Source organism: Penicillium subrubescens (assembly GCF_028828155.1).
Source record: "Penicillium subrubescens strain IBT 31985 chromosome Unknown utg000005l_segment0_segment0, whole genome shotgun sequence".
NCBI classification, from domain to species: Eukaryota; Fungi; Ascomycota; class Eurotiomycetes; order Eurotiales; family Aspergillaceae; genus Penicillium; species Penicillium subrubescens.
Window position 1 is genome coordinate 5,225,953 of NW_026643155.1, and position 21,025 is coordinate 5,246,977.

The 21,025-nt window shown below is 50.5% G+C and overlaps 8 protein-coding genes across 8 annotated transcripts; 3 read left to right on the forward strand and 5 right to left on the reverse strand.

Annotated features, from left to right (window-relative positions):
* Positions 1–2,844: 2,844 nt before the first annotated feature.
* Positions 2,845–6,711, forward strand: N7473_008428 (DNA-directed RNA polymerase III core subunit RET1; the record flags this gene model as incomplete). The annotated part of the gene is made up of 3 exons (XM_057154368.1): positions 2,845–2,984; positions 3,060–3,844; positions 3,903–6,711. The coding sequence occupies exons 1-3, from the start codon at positions 2,925–2,927 to the stop codon at positions 6,709–6,711; spliced, it is 3,654 nt and encodes a 1,217-aa protein (XP_057008706.1). The 5' UTR covers positions 2,845–2,924.
* Positions 6,712–6,975: 264 nt separating this feature from the next.
* N7473_008429 (DUF4246 domain-containing protein) lies at positions 6,976–9,032 on the reverse strand (the record flags this gene model as incomplete). Its single annotated transcript, XM_057154369.1, has 3 exons — positions 6,976–8,643; positions 8,705–8,786; positions 8,842–9,032. The coding sequence occupies 3 exons, from the start codon at positions 9,030–9,032 to the stop codon at positions 6,976–6,978; spliced, it is 1,941 nt and encodes a 646-aa protein (XP_057008707.1).
* Positions 9,033–9,609: 577 nt separating this feature from the next.
* N7473_008430 (TMEM53 family protein) lies at positions 9,610–10,476 on the reverse strand (the record flags this gene model as incomplete). Its single annotated transcript, XM_057154370.1, has 1 exon — positions 9,610–10,476. The coding sequence occupies one exon, from the start codon at positions 10,474–10,476 to the stop codon at positions 9,610–9,612; it is 867 nt and encodes a 288-aa protein (XP_057008708.1).
* A 535-nt stretch (positions 10,477–11,011) lies between these two features.
* On the reverse strand, positions 11,012–12,318 carry N7473_008431 (polyubiquitin-binding protein UFD1; the record flags this gene model as incomplete). Its single annotated transcript, XM_057154371.1, has 3 exons — positions 11,012–11,866; positions 11,934–12,251; positions 12,316–12,318. The coding sequence occupies 3 exons, from the start codon at positions 12,316–12,318 to the stop codon at positions 11,012–11,014; spliced, it is 1,176 nt and encodes a 391-aa protein (XP_057008709.1).
* A 257-nt stretch (positions 12,319–12,575) lies between these two features.
* Positions 12,576–13,937, forward strand: N7473_008432 (GYF domain-containing protein; the record flags this gene model as incomplete). The annotated part of the gene is made up of 1 exon (XM_057154372.1): positions 12,576–13,937. The coding sequence occupies one exon, from the start codon at positions 12,576–12,578 to the stop codon at positions 13,935–13,937; it is 1,362 nt and encodes a 453-aa protein (XP_057008710.1).
* A 221-nt stretch (positions 13,938–14,158) lies between these two features.
* Positions 14,159–15,682, reverse strand: rvb2 (RuvB family ATP-dependent DNA helicase reptin; the record flags this gene model as incomplete). The annotated part of the gene is made up of 3 exons (XM_057154373.1): positions 14,159–15,112; positions 15,171–15,617; positions 15,674–15,682. The coding sequence occupies 3 exons, from the start codon at positions 15,680–15,682 to the stop codon at positions 14,159–14,161; spliced, it is 1,410 nt and encodes a 469-aa protein (XP_057008711.1).
* Positions 15,683–16,173: 491 nt separating this feature from the next.
* On the forward strand, positions 16,174–19,284 carry N7473_008434 (uncharacterized protein; the record flags this gene model as incomplete). Its single annotated transcript, XM_057154374.1, has 1 exon — positions 16,174–19,284. The coding sequence occupies one exon, from the start codon at positions 16,174–16,176 to the stop codon at positions 19,282–19,284; it is 3,111 nt and encodes a 1,036-aa protein (XP_057008712.1).
* A 135-nt stretch (positions 19,285–19,419) lies between these two features.
* N7473_008435 (uncharacterized protein) lies at positions 19,420–20,613 on the reverse strand (the record flags this gene model as incomplete). The annotated part of the gene is made up of 6 exons (XM_057154375.1): positions 19,420–19,448; positions 19,504–19,807; positions 19,865–20,060; positions 20,141–20,265; positions 20,333–20,372; positions 20,426–20,613. The coding sequence occupies 6 exons, from the start codon at positions 20,611–20,613 to the stop codon at positions 19,420–19,422; spliced, it is 882 nt and encodes a 293-aa protein (XP_057008713.1).
* Positions 20,614–21,025: the final 412 nt, after the last annotated feature.

Consider the following 21,025-nt stretch of genomic DNA (forward strand, 5'->3'; position numbering starts at 1 on the left):
TTCTGATAATTTATGGTTCGCGCCCGCGGGGCTTCGTTTCCGCGGTTCGCTTTATCGCCGACGTGGACAATCAGGGCCATCCATGGGTCTGCCAGAACTCAAAGAAACTCGGGTTAAGGACACTTTGGTACTTGTTTTGCTTCTTCCTGGAGTCATTGGTTCCTCTGAACTAGCGACTGAGTGATATTCTATTGATCTGAAAGAACGAAAGTCGATTTTTGATGATTAGGATGGTTGTCATAGATTAGGTTGTTCAACTATCCCAGCCGTCCTAGTCAATTCCCATATCTTCAGAGGGGTGTCAAGAATAGTGTCTTGCCTCCATCTTACCCTCTCTTTTTACATGGGCGACTGGTCAGACAAGCGGTGAAGGTGATACCAGCCATCCGTGCTGATCGTGTCGCTTGGAGGCCCTGATCCACCGAATGACGAGCATACCCTGATGTGGAGATCCTGCATGGCGAACCCCAGTCACCTTTGCTTTTGCCAATTTGGACAAAGCACAGCCAATCATGACTATCCACCTCGCTCTTTCCCCCTCATCTGTTTCTCGTCGTTTTGATGGGTCTCTCTTGTCGCGTTAGATTCTGGGCTCTGCTATCTTTTCCAGAATCTAGATCGGGTCTGTTCGTAGAATTAGACAGTGTGCGCTGCAAATAAGTACCCGCTCTGGTCGGCGATCTGTCCCCCTCCCTTCTTACTGTATACAGACTAAACAGTTGTAGTGACATCCTCAACAGTAGATTAGTAACCCCAGCAACTCTCCGCGATGCATTCTATATATACTGTATGTGCGATGATCTCAACACGCAGTGAAATGACACATCCAAGCTAAGCTCGAACTTGGGGCTAGCGTTCCTTACCATAGGGTTTCAAGTGGTCACTATGAAGCCCTGGCCCCATCTCTGATTTGGAGGCCCAAAAAAGAGCCAATGATTTAGTGATTATACATTGAAGGGGCAAAATGAGAAGCGCCGTTCATGCCCAACGCCAAAATTGCTCCTCGGCCAATTTGCAATATTAGTCTCGCCAATCATGCATGACTCAAAGAGCTTAGTACAATACTACTAGCTACTGTCCACCAGCTGAGACAGCCTTACCTGGAAAAGACTAATTGCCCTGCGATATTTCGGAATCGAGAGAGACAGTGGTGTCTAAAGTACTTCGTACCGAGTAACTACTGATCCAAGACACACATATACAAAGTCAAATATCCGACAGAGACTCTCGGCAAGTCCCTTCGTCCCTCATTTGTAAACCCTAAAATAGGAGCAACAAAAGTATGTATAAACGAGTGCCCCACTCATCGGCGGCTGCGGAGTATTATGGTCATTCTGCTGTGCTTAAGAATATGATCATCTTCACAGTCCGGTCTTGACTCTGGCGAGTTCATGGAGTACTGACGATATTCAAGCAAAAAAGTGCTGGCGCTGTACAGGACTTTCGTACTTTTGGCTCGGGTCAAATTGCAAAGCCCAAGCCCGTTCCATCCCTAGCCACGTGTATCGCATTCTTTGTCTACGATGTCCATCGCGGATGTCCTTAATTTACTCCATCCCACTAGTGGCCACCAGAATTGCAATGGAGTCGACGTTATCGGCTGCGGGGGCCACTCGGTTGGAGGGGCATTGGTGGGATCAAAGCCCCGCGCAAAACAACGACCAATTCCACGCAGTAGATAGTACGCGCCAGTGGCGATAATCTGTAATCGAAGAGTTGCGGTCAAGCCCTTATTATTTGCCACAAGTGTCTCGCTCGCTTCTTAATATTTTCGTTCGGATCTGATGATTATTTCAAGTCTCAGATGTTGCGGATAGAGATACACTAAAAAGCTTTGGATACATAGAGAGTGCCACGAGAGCAGAGCAGTGACCATCGTGTAACGAGCTATAAATACTCTGGATTCCGGTAGTGGTAATCTCATATACTTATCACCGTGAGCTTGTTTCTAATCAGTGGGTCTTCTTCAAATATATACAAGCAATTCTCCTTTCGCTCGATGTAAGAGCGCCATAGTCTGAGCGTAGCCACAAAAACCTCGAAGAGAATTAGTCTATACTGGAGTTCATTACGATCAGCCGAGCAATGAACATGTCAATCATGTACGACAGTGAAGACGTGTAGATTCGAAACTGGTCGTCCGTGCAGACCTCGACAACGTCGGGAGCGGCCACGCTGCATGTGCGAGAAAGTCCAGGGACCCACTGGAGTACCAACCCCAAGGGGTCGCACAGGTAGAAATAGCCCTAGAAGGACTTTGAATGAAGTTTATTCGGATTATGTATTGTTGGTTGATCTCTCCGTTCCGAACTGGTGGCGGGGTTGCTTGTTTGGTCCGTGTCCATGAGGTACGAATCCTTTGAATGACTTCCGATGTGAGGCGTAACTCCTACTGGGGGCAACGAGGTCAGCCAAACTACATTCTGCCTGTGAATATCGAAAAAAATATTCAATCTATGGCTGCCCTTATTTGGATATATTTGATGTAGGTCATGTATGAGGAATTAATTAATGAAGAATCGAGTTGTGTGGTGCTCCGGCAGGATATATAGTTCGCAAGATCCTAGTAAACTGCTTCAACCCGCTACCCGGCTGCATTGAGCGAGGAGCTCAATTATTGAGATTTGAGAAAACAAAATTACCACCTCATGACAATCGCACAACTGTCTCGAATGCAGAATCAACGACCAAGACCGCGCCTACAAACATGGAGCAAACAAGTTGATGCCTCAGGTGTCCTTCCTCGACCTAACCCGTTTGGAATAGCTGACTGATTAGATAAGCCATCTCCAAATTCTCTCGGCCTTCCCCTCCATCGGCGCATGTTTTTGGCGACGTCGATGAGCAGCGTTCATCACACTGACAACTGAGTGGCCTGGGTTCGCCGAGACAGAATCTCTCCAGACCTCAGAATATTAGCCACAATGCCGCCGCGCAAGAGGCCGCAGGCCCCTCCTGCAGCTAAACCCCGGCGTCCCTCGGAGGTAACAAAACTTTTTTTGTCGACGGCGCGAACCACTGAGCAGTCATGCTGATTTGATTTTCATATATCGGAACAGGCTGGTCCAAATGCTGCGACGGAACCCCTCAAGAGAAAGCGCTCTTCTATCGCGAAGGAAGCAACCCTCCCAGCGGAGCCCACTAGTGAACAAGCTCAGACTCAACCCCAAACCGATCAGACCGAAGAACCTGCGTCGAAATACCGCCACAAGGACCCTTTCGATGCGCTTCTGGAACCCTTCTACTACAACAAGTCCCTCACTGACCCCATCGATACCGCCAAGGACAAGTGGAATTTGCTGCCGGCATTCCTCAAAGTGAAGGGTCTGGTGAAACAGCACATTGACTCATACAACTACTTTGTCGAAGTCCAGTTGAAGAAGATTGTCGAGTCAAGCTCCACCATTCGCAGTGATGTGGATCACCAATTTTACATCAAATTCACGGATATCTACGTCGGTTCGCCGAGACGTGCGGACGAGACCCAGGATGCTGGAATCGAGTTCCAGTCCGACGTGACTCCTCAGGAGTGCAGACTTCGCGATACGACCTACGCCGCGCCAATCCTGGTCGACTTCGAATATGTTCGTGGCCGACAACGTGTTATTCGTCGAGGTGTCTCGATTGGTCGCATGCCGATCATGCTGCGCAGCTCCAAGTGTGTGCTTGCGAACAAAACCCCAGCGCAGATGACAGTGCTCAACGAATGTCCCCTCGACCCCGGTGGTTATTTCGTCGTCAACGGAACGGAGAAGGTTATTCTGGTCCAGGAGCAGTTGAGCAAGAACAGAATTATCGTTGAGACGGACCCGAAGAAGGAAATTGTCCAAGCTTCGGTAACCAGGTATGTTAGAAAATACGGTAACCCTAGATCTTGAATGTATCCACTGACTTGCGAACAGTTCTTCCAACGAGCGTAAATCGAAGAGTTACATCGTTCTCAAGAAAGATAGGCTCTACGTGAAGCACAACGTGTTGAGCGATGATATTCCAATTGTCGTGCTGCTCAAGGCCATGGGTATTCATACCGACAAGGAGATCCTGCAGCTGGTCGCTGGGTCCGACAGCTTATACCAGGATGACTTTGCCATCAACTTCGAGGAGGCGATCAACGTTGGCATTTACACCCAACAACAAGCCCTTGACTGGATCGGTTCCCGTATCAAGATCAACCGCAAGACAGGCGCATACCGCCGAACCCACGTGCAAGAGGCTGTCGAGGCCATCGCATCCGTCATTATCTCCCATATCGAGGTCAAGGACATGAACTTCAGGCCCAAGGCTATCTACGTTGCTCACATGGCTCGCCGTGTATTGATGGCGAAGAACGACCCGGCTCTGGTGGATGACCGTGACTACTTGGGTAACAAGCGTCTGGAACTGGCGGGTCAACTGCTGGCTTTGCTGTTCGAGGATCTTTTCAAGAAGTTCTGCTTTGATATCAAGATGAACATCGACAAGGTTCTGAACAAGCGGAACCGGGCGGAGCAATTTGATGCCTGGAGTGTTATGAGCATGCACGGCAATCACATCACGCAGGGCATGAACCGCGCCATTTCCACTGGTAACTGGAGCTTGAAGCGTTTCCGCATGGAGCGTGCCGGTGTCACTCACGTTCTCAGTCGGCTGAGTTACATTGCTGCTCTGGGTATGATGACCCGTATCAGCAGTCAGTTCGAGAAGACCCGAAAGGTTTCTGGTCCCCGTGCCTTGCAGCCGTCGCAATTTGGCATGTTGTGTCCTGCGGATACACCCGAAGGTGAAGCCTGTGGTTTGGTCAAAAACTTGGCTCTCATGACACACATTACCACCAACGATGAGGAGGGTCCGGTACGAAACCTGATTTTCATGCTGGGTGCCGAAGACATTTCGACTGTTAGCGGAATGCAGCTCTATGCTCCTGGCAGCTATACTATCTCCGTCAACGGTACGCCAACTGCGTTGACCCGACGGCCCAAGTATTTCCTCAATGCTTTCCGCCGGCTTCGCCGTATGGGTCGAATCTCGGAGTTTGTTAGTATCTACATCAATCACCACCAGCGGGCTGTCCACCTCGCGACCGATGACGGTCGAATTTGCCGACCTCTTATTATCGTTGAGAATGGAAAATCACGGGTCAGGCGACACCATTTGCAGAAACTGCGCGATGGGCGAATGCAATTCGACGATTTCCTCGCCCAAGGCCTAGTTGAGTACCTGGATGTCAACGAGGAGAACGACTCGTACATCTCCATCTACGAGAAGGACATCAACGAGGCTCACACTCATCTTGAAATCGAGCCTTTCACTGTTCTGGGAGCTGTCGCTGGTCTCATTCCCTACCCTCACCACAATCAGTCACCCCGTAACACTTACCAATGTGCCATGGGTAAACAAGCCATTGGCGCTATCGCTTCGAACCAGTTCCAGCGGATTGACTCCATTCTCTACCTTATGGTCTACCCTCAAAAGCCAATGGTCAAGTCTCGGACAATCGAGTTGGTCAAGTACGACCAGCTGCCCGCTGGTCAGAACGCCACTGTTGCTGTGATGAGTTACTCTGGTTACGATATTGAGGATGCTCTGGTCTTGAACAAGGGCTCCGTGGATCGTGGATTTGGTCGATGCCAGGTCTATCGCAAATATGTGACCAATCTCAAGAGTTACCCCAACGGCTTGAAGGACCGTCTCAACCCGCCAGAGTACGAGAACGATGCTCCGATTCGCAAGCACGCACTTCTGGAGAGCGATGGTCTTGCTGCGGTGGGTGAAGAAGTCAAGGCTGGCGAGGTCTACATCAACAAGGTCACTCCCGACTCGGCGCACACGACTGGTCTTGGCAGCGACTCGAGCAAGCCACTGACCTGGAACGCCGCACCCATGACATACAAGCTTCCCGACCCCGCCTACATCGACAAAGTCATGGTATCAGCTACCGAGGGGGAGACCCAGCTTCTCAAGATCTTGACCCGACAAACCCGCCGCCCCGAAGTTGGTGACAAGTTCTCTTCCCGTCACGGACAAAAGGGTGTTGTTGGTATCATCGCTGATCAGACCGATATGCCTTTCACCGACTCCGGCATCAATCCCGACATTATCATGAACCCCCATGGTTTCCCCTCTCGAATGACTGTCGGCAAGATGTTGGAGCTGGTTGCCGGTAAGGCAGGCGTTCTCTCCGGTCAGCACGGTTATGGTACTTGCTTCGGTGGAAGTCCCGTGCAGGAGATGTCCCAGATCCTGATTGACCACGGATTCAGCTACGGTGGCAAGGATATGCTCACCTCTGGTATCACTGGCGAGCCGCTGCCCTTCTACGTTTTCACCGGCCCCATCTACTACCAGAAGCTCAAGCACATGGTCCAGGACAAGATGCACTCGCGTGCCCGTGGTCCTAAAGCTACGCTTACTCGTCAGCCCACTGAGGGTCGTTCTAGGGATGGTGGTCTTCGTCTCGGTGAGATGGAGCGCGATTGTTTGATCGCTTACGGAACCAGTCAGCTCCTGCTGGAGCGTCTCATGATCTCGTCTGATATCCACGAAGTCGACATTTGCGAGAAATGTGGTTTCATGGGTTATCTGAATTGGTGCCCTGGCTGCAAGTCCTCTCGTTCGGTCGTGAAGATGTCTATTCCTTATGCAGCCAAGCTTTTGATTCAGGAGCTGATGAGTATGAATGTTGCTGCTCGTCTGAAGCTGGATGATGAATTCCCCGAGATGAAGGGCCGCTAAAGGACCTAGTTCATGGACTGAAGAATGGGTTGGTGTTCGGAACAAAAAATGGATTTAGGGTGCATGGTTTTCTCAGGATGTGAATAGTTTTCTACACGAATGGCATAGCGCGGCGATTTGAATATACGAGCCCCGACGAACTTCTCGTAGACCTTGTAGAGCTGAAGACGCATGTAGGTAAGAATATTGCATTTTGAAAGTCATAGTACAGTAAACCAGAAACTATCACAACCAGTAGAACAAGCATATTCTCCATCATTTTTTTCAAAGCATCACGAGCGGCGACTCAAACGCAACATGCTGATACTTAGTAAACTCAATAATTTCCTCCAAAAACTTATATCTTAACTCCAACGCCTCAGTTAACGACATCGGCATCGGCCCCTTCTTATCCTTATTATCCAGCGCCAGACTCGCCATGATAGACTTCAAATTCTCGTCCTCTGCTTTAATATCAAGCGTCCAGTCCAGTCTCTGCGGTGGAATATTGGCCGTGGAGATAATCCGGATATTGGGATCGACCAAGAAGAACGCAAGAGCACGCGTGTAGCCAGGCTTTGACTTGTCTTTCAGCTCGAAATGAGTCAAGCGATGCTGCACGGTACTGGGGAATATCACCGTGCGACCTACGGTGCATTTGATGGAGCCTGGGCATTGGACTGCGGGTTCGCCGTTTACTAGGCCGAAGACTTGCTTTAGCCAGATGAAGTCGTCCGGTTCGTGGTCGACTTCGCCGAGGGTTCCGGTTTCGACGATGTTGCGGAATTCCATGATGGGATCTTCCATGTTCTCATTGTCGTAGAGGAGGAATGCAGCGGCGGAAACGTGTTCGTTCTGCGTTGTGTTGTTAGAGTTGTTCACCAAAGGGGTTTGATAGAATTCGTTGTAATTTACCATTTGACCTTCGGTGTGCCAATCGGTTTGGAAACAGGGGTCTGCCGGTTCGAGATCTACACCGAGAATGCGTACAATGACCTGTAGGCCGCGGTCCTTGTAGTCCTTGTTGAGTGAGACTCCTCGTTCGATGCGCACAGCGCTGGGCAGGTCCTCGGGGAGCTTTCTCATCAAGCCCGGAGGTACAGCCCAAGGAATAAAGATGCCAACATCAGGCTGAACGGCTTTGAAGTTCTCATGTCTCCAGTTCTCATATTGCTCCTCGAATTCGCTCTGCGCCTCTTTAGGTCTGGATTGCGGCTCTTTATCAAGAGCCGACTTGGAGATGGGATGATATTCAGCCTTGTGGTATTCGATTCTCGCGCGCGAATGCAACATATCCTTGAGCGGGGTCATGGTCATGTTGAACTGTGGGACTACGCAGTTGAATGCTTCCTCGATGATTTTGTAGATGTTGCGATGTTTCACTGGGTGCAGATTGTTGATGTAGGAAACAATATGCCAGCGGTCATCGTCACCCAGCTCCAGATCCGCTGGCAGAGCCTGGAAGTTCCGACTAAACGGTCTGACCCGAATATCAGATCGTGCTGCTACTCGCCAGGACATGTCTTCACGAGTGATGCCCGTCTCTTTGGGTGCCTCAATCACTTCACCCTGACCAGCGTGTCGCAACGCGTCATCCAACCCGATAATCGTGTCTGATAGGATGCGAGTTTTGCCGTATACGAGAGGGTACAATGCCATGGCCAGGAGATCGCGTTCCTTTCGCATGGTTTCTGGAAGGAAGAATTGCAGCTCCGGGTGAGTGTAATCCAGAAGCTGGGTCTCTTTCTGCAATCTTGCAAGGAGTGGAGTGGGAATGTTTGTATCGGACTTGGTCATGTCCCCGTTATACAAACCGACAGCTTGGGTCATTTCGTAGATCATGGCCTTGAATTTGAGCTCGTCTATGATCCAGTTGGTCATGTTGGGGGTAATGTCGACACCACTGTTTAATGCCATCTGTTTCCAATCCTCTTGAATACCAGGATCGTAGACCTGACAGATGGAAAATCCAATTAATCACTCTCTTATACAAAAGTGTGGCTAAAATTCATACCTTCTTCCACCATTCAGGGATATCAGTCAAGTCTTCCATGACGCGGACCATGTAGATCTCGCGAAGTGTCTGAACAGGCAGTCTTTGTTGATGATATGAGTTAGCTTCCTTTCCTTCAACGGAACACAGTTCCATACTCTGTGAATCCATTCTTGATATCCCTGTCGTCCAGGGCGGATGGAAACATGCTCCGACTTTCCACGCCATAGATGTTCTTCTCTAATGGGGCAAAGTCTAATGGTCGGCCATATCCAGGAAGAAGGAAGCGAGAATCCTTGTTCTTGCAGGCTGCAAGAAACTCTTCTTCGTTTGCATGATGCTGGAACATTACTGCAATATTCAACGGATATGGCTGGAAGATTCTTGTGTTAATGAATGCTTTTGATGGGGGTGATGATAAATTTAATTTGCTGAAGCGGTGTTAAAACCGAACAAAATAGGCACCGCGGAGTAAAGAACAGTGACAAGGAGGATATTTGAGCCAGAAAACTGCGACGAGACGATAAAAATGGACCAGCCCAAATGGCCCAGTAAGTATATAAGGGTGGACTGCTGTCATCGCTACTCATACAATACGAGAGCATCCAATACTGCCCCAATGAAAGGCACGGAACTATCCTCCGGGCACGGATATGAACATTTTGGTGTGTGTTGACTTAGAACTAAGCTGTTGGTCATAGTGACTACATAGTCCAAGTTCCGTGGAAAGCAATTGCCAACCGAAGGTCTTGCGGCCAATAAATCGAATCAGTATTATTACTCGATTTATACTTTATACTAAAGCTGTAGAGAGTAAATTGCTGTCGCGGAATGTATTGACACAACGAATAAGTATGGACAGAGAATATGGTGTTTCCGAAATTCAATCACCCATTGGACGGCCAGCCACGCGATAGACGCCGGAATCACGAGGCGGCCTGCGCGGGTTCCAGATACTCCTTGACAATGGACCAATACCGCTCCGGCTGCGCTCTCATATGGCCAACATGCGGCGTTCCTTGGAATTTCTCACGGCGCACCACCCAGCCGGACGCTTCCGACTCCGAAGCATGCTTCTCCACGTCACGCCAATCCACTAGATCATCCGCATCGGAGTAGATATAGCACCGGGTGAGAACCCCCTTAGCATTGGCCGCTTGCACGAGACTGGTATCATTGATCGCCTTACGGGCGAGGCTGACTGCATCTGGAGACCGAGTGATAGTCTGGTAGATCTTAATCAGGACCAGTGTGATCCATAAGGCACTTTTGCCAAGCAAGCGGAAAATCCACAGCTTGGGCAGCGCATAAGAGAAGGCTTTCATTGCGGCAGAAGTGCTCGCAGTGCCTGGAGCACTATCGATGATCATTGAGGAGATCGGCAATGGCTTCCCTGTCGCCTGGCGATATGCTTTGAGCAAATGGGTAGTACCGAAGACACCGCCGTTCGAGAAGAGGTGCATGAACGCGGGAGTTTCAGGGGTCACAGAGGCGCGGAGAGCTGCCACCGCAGGCGCGACTCGGGCCTGTTGGGCGTTCGCTGTAGCACGGAAGAAGTCATTCGATGAGCTGCGGATGAAAATGATTCGTGCTGTGGGTATGATTCGTCTGTATTCGACGACATACTTGGCGAGCGCGCGGGGCGGGGCGTTCATCCAGAAGGCAATGAAGATCACTGGCCGACCATCTCGTAGTGTTGTATCTTTGGGGTCTTGTAGGTAGACTGAGGGTCCCAGCTTGGTGAATTGGGCTAGGGGATTCACCGGGTGATCTGTGGGGTCTGTTGCCATCATGGATGCCGCACACGACTGTTTGACGATGGTCTGCGTGGATGGGCTGAGAAGATGTCCTTGGCCGTAGCGATCGCCAGCCACCAAGCGGCTCAGGAGATCAATGTATACGAGCCGATGCACAGTTCTCTTATATCCCCCAAGTCTGAGGAAAGAATACCGGGGAGTAGAGATATTCGTCCAAGCAGTTATTGTCTCATATCTCAATTGGACTTCCTCAATATTCTATAGTTCAATCCTGGTTCATATGTGTTTCTTCCCCACACTTAAGCCGAGGCTCGGATGGCCTTGAACTGGAGTATTACAACCTCTATTTCGTTAGAGATGGCTTGAGATGACGAGATGGGATGATGGATAAGAAATGAAGGCTAGAAATATTTTGTAGACTGAAAATCAAATAATCCAAAAACGCCTGGTCCTCGCTATGCCAGCGTAATAAAACCCCCACCCGCGCGTTCTAGAGGCTCTCGTATCTAGAAGTTCTCGTTGTATCGTGCAATATGGATAATTCATGAGACGTTGCAAACCGCAAGCTGGATCAGCGCTTGGTGCTTCCCAGGGTGCGGCCGCTCGACTTGCCCTTCTGGCTGTCAGCTTCGCCCCCTGACGTGGGAGTCGCCGATCCACCAGTGTCCTTCTTCTTTCCACGTAGAGTCTGACCGATCCCCTGGAACTTGGGCTGGTCTTCGGGAACCACCTTTCCATTCTCGTCGCGAGGTTTGGCTGGCTTGATCGCGTACCCGAAGAATAGCTGGTTGGGAGGTAGCCGCAGAGGCTGAGGGCCGTTGGTTCTTCGAACAGGAGGAGGATGTTGAGGGTTTGCGGTACCGGGCGTGGGAGTGCTCGCCTTCGGGGTAGGGGCTTTGCTGCCCTTCTTTGCATTCAGTCGTTGACCCTCGGATAAGAAGTTAGAAGACACAGCCCGGGCACCCGCAGCGACATCGGTAGAGTCGGGCGCAATGGCGGCATAGTTGATGGACTGCGCCATACTTCCCTGAGGGTGCAACAGGCCACCCACGGGGAGCTTCCCTCCACTGATGGCACTGCCAGGTGTGCTGGTACCACTAGTCCGTTGCGGCTCTTCATATCCCACTGGCGCGGCGAAGTCAACCTCCAAGTCGGTTTCCAAAACCGATATAGCATTTTTCGTCCCAGAAGGCTTAGTTTCTAGCACGGCCATCTCGTAAACTTGATCATTATAGGAAAATGTGAACACGTCGCCCTTGGTAAGACATGAGAAGTTCCGGAACGCGTTCTCAAGAACGGCTTTCGGGTCGCTGATGTCGAGGAACGCGGTGGACTGAGCTTGGAGCTTGATGAACCGACCGGGAGGAAGATCCGTAGACTTTATTTGGAGAAGGTCGCCAGGCTCCAATAGCAGGGTTTGCATGAGCTGTAGAAATGAAGCTGTTGTCAGTACTCGGTGAGAGCTAGTAGGTCCTCGAATCAACCTAACTCACCCAGAATGGCAGGTAGATCTTCCCCTCTTCAGCGATAAACTCAAGAACACCTGCATGTGTCATTCTCTCTTTGGCACCATTGTGTAGCTCAAATAGCATAGGGTATGTAATGTGGAGGCGAGTAAGCTTGTCCAGAGCACTCGGCGGCATGATGACCTTGCCACCATGGTTCACGTTCTCACGCTCGGGGCCGGGCAGCATAGCGACAGGATAGCAGCGATAGTATTCATCGAAACGACGGGGTGCTGCACCCGGCCGCATCATGCCGCCGCCGAGGACACCGTCCATAGGGTCGTCTGGCCAATAGTCGGGTCGGAACTGTAGCTATTAGGAGGAGCTCACAGCAAGGGACAGAAAGGTAGAAAGAAGATTTAGAGCTCACCATTATGACGTAGTAATTATCTTGAGTTCAAGATGAGTGGAGTTCAAAGCTTGACGGAGGAAGAAGGTATGTCAAGATAGAAAGACCACTGTGGGGGAGGGCAAGTTGCGGCGTTAGACAGCTCGCCGGGAGTGACGCAAGTTCGCTCCGCTGTGATTTTCCGCTCCGACCCCAGACGCGGCAGTGGAATCAGTCAGTGTCGCAAGCTCAACAGCTACCACCCAATTTACTCTGCATTGTCATACCTTGTTTCAAACACCATGTCAAGTTCACATCCTCGCCCTAAGCGGGCTGGTGAAGATTTTACACGTACCAATCACGCTCAAGATGACCTCGGAGATGGTCCAGACAGCAAGAAACCCCGATTCGACATTCGCAACCCCTCCGCCCTTGCACCCGATACCCTCGATGAAGATCAATTCCTCGATGCCGATGAGATTGGAAAGAGAGGCCAGAAAGTGCGTCGCAAAGCTGTCAACATCGATGGTTACGACTCAGACAGCGAGAATGAGGGGTTCTCCGCACGCATGGAAGAAAAGTCAAAGCGCCAGCGCGAGAAGCATGACGCCGAGGACGACGATATGTTCGCCGAGTTGCAGGAGGACTTTGGCGAGGAAGATATTGACGCCGACGAAGCAATGCGCAAGAACAAGAAAAATGTCCGCTTCTTGCAAGACGATGAGATCGAGGGCCAAGAGGCATCCTCGAAGGGTGGAAGGGCGAGGCACGTGGACTTGACAAAAGAAGCCGAACCCGATGAAATCGTTATCGAGGAAGATGAAGAAAGTGAAAGTGAAGCAGGTGAGGAGGAGCGCGCTAAGATAGACACCGAACTGGACGAGGAGCTAGGTGCAGGCGCGAAGAAAAAGAATGCGCCTCTGATTGATGCTTTCAACATGAAATCTGAGCAGGAGGAGGGCCGGTTTGACGACCAGGGCAATTTCGTTCGCAAAGCTGTCGACCCAGATGCCGTCTATGACTCCTGGCTGGATGGAGTATCTAAGAAGGATATTCGAAAAGCAAAAGAAGCCGCTGAGAAGCGCGATGAGGAGAGGAAGGAAAAGGATCGCATTAACGACAGTGTTTTGACAGCGGATGTCTTGACAACAATTATCACACATCTTGAGCGCGGCGAGACGATACTGGAAGCCCTGGCTCGACTAGGAAAAGGCCTCCAACGAAAGCCCAAGTGGCAGAACAAGAAGAAGAAGAACAAGAAGCATGATACCTCGGAAGACACTGAAATGACCGATGAGAACCCCGACGAGGTCCGAAGGAGGACGGCGATTGACGCTCTTACCGGCGCTGCGGATATTCTTATGGGCCGAGGACAACCTGAAATCTACGACGCGGAGCGCGAGTTGTTGACTCGGCAATACCGGAATGAGACGGGCGAGAGTTGGGTTGATCCACCAGCTACTTCAGAAAATGCCGAGCCTGAACAAGGACCTACGATGTGGGAATTCCGGTGGGCAGATGCTCGCGATGGTGGTGATGCACATGGTCCCTACGATAGCGCCATGATGGAGTCATGGAAGGGTGCTGGCTACTTTGGAGAAGGCGTGGAATTCCGCCGAGTTGGAGATACAGGACCGTGGAGTCCAGCAGTAAGCTTTGTGTAAGACTAGATGAATGCGAACAGGGTTTCAATCCATTCCAAAAAAGCACAAATATCACCTCAACGAGCGCCAGTCCTATCATACATCATTTGATGTGGCAGAGAAAAAAACAGAAATAAAGCACCCAAATCCAGTGTAGTTTTTGTTGGGCCCGCTAAAGCATCCGCGTTGGTTCATATTAAGCCAGTGAAACACGCGTCGCAAAGAGAAGCTGGTTTCCCACATTATGAGATCTCCATCGCATCACCGTTGGCAGCAGCAGTGAAGTTGACCGCTCCTTGGTCACCAATGAAGCGTTGCTCGTATTGGCTCACAAACTTAACACTGCGGCCGGGGTCATAGAATAGCCGGAAGCTGCGCTGAACATCGTCAATGCTGACCTCCTTGGCCTTGCGCTTCTGGCTCAAAAGATGGGAGGTGGTGATGATGTTGCTGGCGTAGCGAAGATTTGATTCTTGGCCGATCTTAGTCAGAAGGGCCAGAGCATCCGGTGAAACATCAATCTCCTCCTCTTGAGCGCGAATGGCCAGAATTTGGCGAATCTCCTCGGCAGAGTAAGGCTGAGTGCTCACAATGACTACTCGATCAAGGAAGTCAAGGGGCAGTCCGTGAGGGGATGTGTATGTGGTACCACGAATCTTAGCCTGGCCGCGGTTGCTTGCCATAATAACGATGGGCGCGAGCTCAGCCTCAAGGGCACGGTTGATGTAGGAGAAGCATTCAATGTCCAACATGTGAACCTCATCGATAAACAGCACACCCGGGATAATCTCTGCCTTGCCCTCCTCCTTCCACTCTGCCACCTTGGTATTGATCTGGTCACGGACCTCACTGCGGATCTCACCAGTGTCGCCAGAGAACAGAGCCAAGAATCCTTGTGACCGTGAGTTGATCACATCAATCTCATGCAAGCTGACAGTGTGAACAATCTCCTTGCGGACCTGCAGCTCTCCCTCGGGGCACTGGACAAACTTGGTGTCGGCGCCCATCGCGTCGTAGTCGCGCGAGCGGGCGTATGATCGGCCGAGCTTGGTGATCTTGCCAGAGGATTTATCGATCGAGATGACATCGCCGGCCATCACCCGTTCCTTGGTCATTGAGTCGATCATCTTGGTTCCCATGTCGTAAATCGTTTCCATGTCGGTGGTCTTAATCGTGAGCTTCCCTTGTTTGTTGCCCTATGTCAGTCAGTATGCGCCAGTTATTCGGAGAGCTCAGAATTCAAGTCCCACGTACCCCAGTGACGCTACGGTCGATCTGAATCTCCACAACTTCGCCCTCAATGATCTCGCTCTCCTCCTTGATCCGCACGCCGATAGATTTCCGGAAGGCCTGCGTAAGAGCCTCTGTTTTGGACATCTCCATCGAGAAGATCTCCGACGACGCGAGCATTGTGAAAGGGACATCGGATCCCAATGACTGGGCCATACCCATTGCGATTGCAGTTTTACCAGTGCTAGGGGGTCCAGCAATCAGCACGGCGCGTCCCGCGATCTTGCCGTCCTTGACCATCTGCAAGATCACCGCGGCAGCTTTGCGGGCCTTCTCCTGGCCTACAAGACCCTGAGATGTACCGCGAGGCTGTAGAGAATCCATATCAACACCGAGACCTCTGATATGCGAATGGGCGGCGATGAGGTTCAGACCTCGGAGCTCCTTGCTCTCCGCAACGGTGGAAATGGGCTAAGCAAGACCGATAAATTAGCAAGGTTATCAAAAAGGCACAACAAAATACTCACAGCAGCCATTGTTATTGAGTCTCGAAATATTTGACTCTGAAGTGAGGATGGATGACCAGGATCAAAAAGCACCTGAGCTCCTCCGAAGAAACAAGAGACCCGCCGATCGGGAAGTGCACGGCCTCACCGCCCGGCAGTAAGTCTTTCAAAGAACTGATCTTCACTTCACCAGTCAACTTAGAGAGTTTCAGGTTACGCGTTTTCGCTACCGACCCGTTGTGACGAGTCGATTTTGATTCTCTTAGGTCCACCCCTGAAACTGACTGTACCCTGCCGGTTGCCGTCAAGTCCTGACTTCAAAGCCCTCACCGTATCGCGCATTTCTCAAGACGCGTTTGCGTTGTGGGCTCAGCGCGCCTCCATTTTACCGATAAGTAGTATCGTCAGCCGGCCTGGGTTTCTAGAGGCTTAAGGTGTTTTGTTTCTTCTGATCGCAGGCTGCTATGCGAGTATCATGAAGCCCACCACATCGTCTTCATGACCAGCTCAGTATCCAGACCATGGATATTGCCACGGCAGATCAACCTCCCTCAACCTCTACCCCCGGACCGGAACATACTTCAGGAGACCCTCGTTTGAGCCGTGTTGCTCAAAGAACATCCATCATCACCTCACACCCTCCTGTTCCTCGACAGGTACCCACACCAGCTGAAACCCCGAGCTCCTCGCGCGCCCTCGAACCCGTTAAACAACATGTACACCACACACCGAACACGGATGTCTCAAATCGGAGCGGTGGGTCCATTAACCATCATGGTTCCACCATCGATCATAGCAATATGGTGCCAATTCTGTTGAAGTTTTCGGAGCTCGCCGCCGTCATAGCACTCAAGGAAAAAGAGAAGGTACTATTGCTGGATGAAGATGTTTCCATCAAACGACGCTTGGAGAAGGCCAAATCGAAAGGCGCGTTTCCTATCGTGATTGAAAATATTGAGGCCGAGGAAGCAGAATCTCAGTCGAAATTACGCAAGCTTCAACAAGACATAGACGGGAATGAAAAGAGACGACAAAAAATGGCCGAGTCTCTTCGTGGCTTTTTGCGCCAAAAGCCCGTTCCTCCTACTCCGGCCCTGATATCCGAAGGAGTCTCCAACAACGAGAAAATTGCGAAATTAGAAGCCGAGAACCAAGAGATGAAGGCTGAACTCCAGGAGCTCAAAGAGCTGATCATGCAAAGAAAACCTGAAATTCCTAGCGGCATGCAGGCCCAACTATCCAAGCTTGAAAACTCCGTCTATAGTCAGTCCATGAGTAATCATGGCACCAACAAGAGGATTAGGAAACTCGAAGAATGGAAAGACGGAGTGGAGAACGGGTCTATCAAAACCTCTTCACATTCACCCGAGACGGTACCGGCTCAGGCTCCCGATCTGGAACCACTACGGCAAGACGTGGAGAAGGCGAATGGGAAAGCCGCTGAAGCGCAGGAAAGGGCTGCAGCTATAGGAGACCGCATCGCGGTCCTCCACCGAGACATTCAGTCTCTCCAAACCACCTTTGATAAAGACCAACTCTTCCGACAAGAACAGAAAATGAGGATCGAGTCCGCGGAATTGTCCCTGCGGCACGTTCCAGGTCTCAAGCAGCGACTGGAAGCCTTGGAGAAGGAGCGCCTCGAGTTCAAGAACGCAGTGCCTCTTGTCAGAGAGGCGAGAGCCAAACTTCAAGACTTGGACACGCGATATACAACATTGGCCGATAGATCCAACGGCAGGATAGCCCATCTGGAATCCACGGTTCGACAACTTCAAACGAGCGAGAAGACCTCGCCAAGTGTCGACCATTCCCAAGACAAAGAGGCACTTGCGGATGTCAAGCAGAGCGTCGAGAAGGTGGAAAATAGTCATCGTTCACTGTGGAATAATGTCAACAAGCTCATCCTTGACATGCCTCAGCTACTTGAATCTTCCAAGCAAGTACAGAAGTGCCTTTCTGTGAGTGAATCGCTGGTAGCTGCTGTTCGATCTTTGGAACTCCGATATTCCAATATCAACACCGAACATCTGGTGAAGAACATGGCCGCCGCAATGATGGAGATGTATCCATCCATGGCCCAAGCCCTAGAGCAAATCGCTGCGCTCAGGGGGTATTGTAACAAGGAGATTGCTGCGCTCAAGGAAAGCACAAAGAATGCCGACTCTGCATCTTTGGATGCGAAGATGAGCCAGCTCCGCGAACAAGTCGCCAATAAGCTACAACATCTCCAGACCTGTATTTCGGATCAAAGCAAGAGTCTCAATGACCAACTCGATGAAATCTGGGAGTTGAAAAACAAATTCCAAACCCAGTCTGATGCCTTCTCAGAACTCGGTGAATCTATTCCCCAGGCGCTACAACAAGTGGAACGGTGGACCGAGCTTGCGACAAAGCTGGAAGCCTTGTCCGAAGACCTCGCCACGCTGAGAGCCAACGTGGAAGGTCGGGACGTTACAGAGACGGTGACTGGGCTCGCGGAACAACTTGAAACATTATCTGGGAAAGTTGATTCCCTCGGCGTGGGACCAAGTGCTCAAGAGCAGGCTGAAAAAGCCACTGACATCTCGGGAAAACTCTTCGACTTGACTGCAAATTACCAACTTCTGGAGGACAGGCTGAAATCGCAAGAGCTATCTAAGTGGCAAGAGATGGATGAACTCAAAGCTGGCCATGGAAATCTTCTCGGAGAGCTCAAGTTGGTTAAAAACAGGTTGGAAAGTCGAGATGGCTCAAAGAAGGCTACGGAGCTCGCTGAAGAACTCAAAACGCTCTCTTGTGACTTCAAAACTTTACAGACCAAGTTTGACGAAGAGCTAGGATCACTGAAAGCCCGTGTGGATAGCTTGGGACCCAGTGAGGAGCTGAGCGAATTCAAGAGTGAGATACTTGCTCGGATTGAGAAATTTCAGTCGGCGGTTCAGTCAGGCTTAAACTGCAATCCTGCTGCCGGAGATGACGCGATTAACCGAGCAATTTCCAACCCTTCAAATATGTCCGGCTCTGTCGGTGATCATTATCGCATTCTTGGCAATGCAGCGCGAAATCAGACTGAACGTGGGCATGTCCAAAACAGGTCCTCCATCTCACATCCTGCGGCAGATGAACCGATATCGTCTGACTTTGGGTCGTCCAACCATAACTTCGACATCATGCCGAACGTGGACAACTTCAGTGATGTATCGGAGTTAGATTCTGTTTCACACCATTCCTCGGAAGACGAGCCCGGCAACGCCCCAGGCGTAACGGCTGACTTACCAATGGGCTTACGGATCTCGGAGAACGACAATGGTCATCACGACAGCCGGTCTGCCAACAAGCGTGCTCGTCAAGGGACTCTTTCGGGCGATAAGCACCCAGTCCAATCCGCGACGGTCGAAGTCCCCATGGCGTATCGGATCACTGAGAACGAGACTGGGCCGTCTAGGAAGCGTCCCCGTCAAGGAAGTTTCTCAGATGATGGACGTCGGCCTCGACCAGCGGCTCCTAGTCGTTTCGCCAATAGTACAGGGGCTTCAGCTGACTCCGAGTCGGCATCATCGGCGAAGGCTAGAAAAAGCAAGACAAAAAGGAGAGAAAGGAGCAAAGGAGAAAGCAGAGACAAAGTTTCCCGCACTGATTTTACATTCTCTTAGCTATGGGGGTTCTATTATTATGAAGGTCTCCTATACCCGCCTTCTTATTTTATGTTATATTATCTATGAGGAATTCATTGTAGATATCTTTCCACCACTGCTTTCTATCTTCTATGGTACATTGTACATGTCAAACTAGGAATGTCCTAGGAATTTGAGGACCGCTGCATATAATGTTAGACTAATATACTAATAAATAGGAACGGGAGTCACAATTACCTTGCCGGAAAGCCTCCGGGTTCTCAGAAATGAGCCAATGCCCAGCATCCACATCCGCAATCTGTGCATTCGGGAAGAATTTCTTGATCGCTGGGATGGTCTCGTCCGAGACATAACGGGATCTGGTACCTCGAACAAAGAGCGTGGGCCCGTGATATTGCTTGCCGTCCGCTTCGGAGAAAGGGAAATCAGCCATGTTGTCCAGCGAGTCTCCAATGACTGACAGTGGCACGCGGAACTTGAACGTATTGTCCTCCTCCGAGCGGACGAGGTTGGTTAGAAGGAATTGCCGAATTGGGAGTGACTAAGGTTTTCGTTAGTCAAGGTGGATGTCATCCTGATTCCTAATTATGGCTATTACCTCTTCGTATTCTTCGAGAATCTTGTTGGCGTCGGATTGCTTGGACACCTTCGCCTTTTCCACGTGCTGCATGCCACGAACATACTTGGGGAAGTCGCTCTTCAGCGCAGCATTGACAGGTGCATTGTCAACGGGGATCAAGCCGGACACGCGCTCAGGCGAGCGAAGTGCCACTGTCATGGCAGCTTTGGCACCCCTGATCAACGTTAGCATCGGGAAATGATAGATTGGTAATGATGCTATTCCGATTGCATAAAATATCAAGGGAAGACCTACATGGAGTGACCAATCAGAACGCATTTGTCTAGTTTCTGTTGCTCGATGAATTCTTGCACATCCTCAGCCATGACACTGTAATTGTGCTCTGGGGCATGGAAGGACTGTCCATGATTGCGAAGGTCCTACCAAGAACTTATTAGCATCGTCGATTCTTGCTGATATCATTTCCGGGAAAGAATCTGGACACACCAGAGTGTATATGCGGCACTTCAAGTCTCTGGCCAGGGCTCTATGTGTATGTTAGAAAGTAATTCTTGCCCAGCGGTTCCATTACAGACGTACTTGCTGATGCTCCGGTTGTTCTGCTTAGATCCGAATAATCCATGCAGGAACAGAATTGGATCCCGAGTCACGGCTTGCTCGTTCTCGGGCCCATAGACCTGATACGAAAGCTCAGCGCGGTAGACTCGCGCCGTTGAGAATGCGCGAAGCCCAATTGAGCTTCGTGCAGATGCTCGAGCAAAGAGCATGATGTGACTGGGGATGTTCAATGTTTATCGGAGAACGGAGAAGGGTGCGCCGTGGATATTCTTGCGATCGGGAAACCAGGCCGAGCTGACTAAGGGCTCCGATCGCGGGTTCTCCGTGCAACTATGGAAAATGAGATAATGAGGTTTGAGTCTCTGAATTGAGATTCTGATGAGCTGAAGGAGAAAGCTAGCATTAATACGTCTCACTAATGTAGATATGTATGCTCTATAGATGGGATGAGGTAGGTAGCACCCGGCACGGGCATGACAAGATCTGGGCCTTGTAAACAAATATATGTCCTGTCGCCGAGACTATTGGAGTAGAGTGTGACCACGGAAAAATGGATTTAAAGTCCATGAGCTATATTTTCATGATTGAACTATATTTTCATTTCTTGAAACAGGAAGTTAA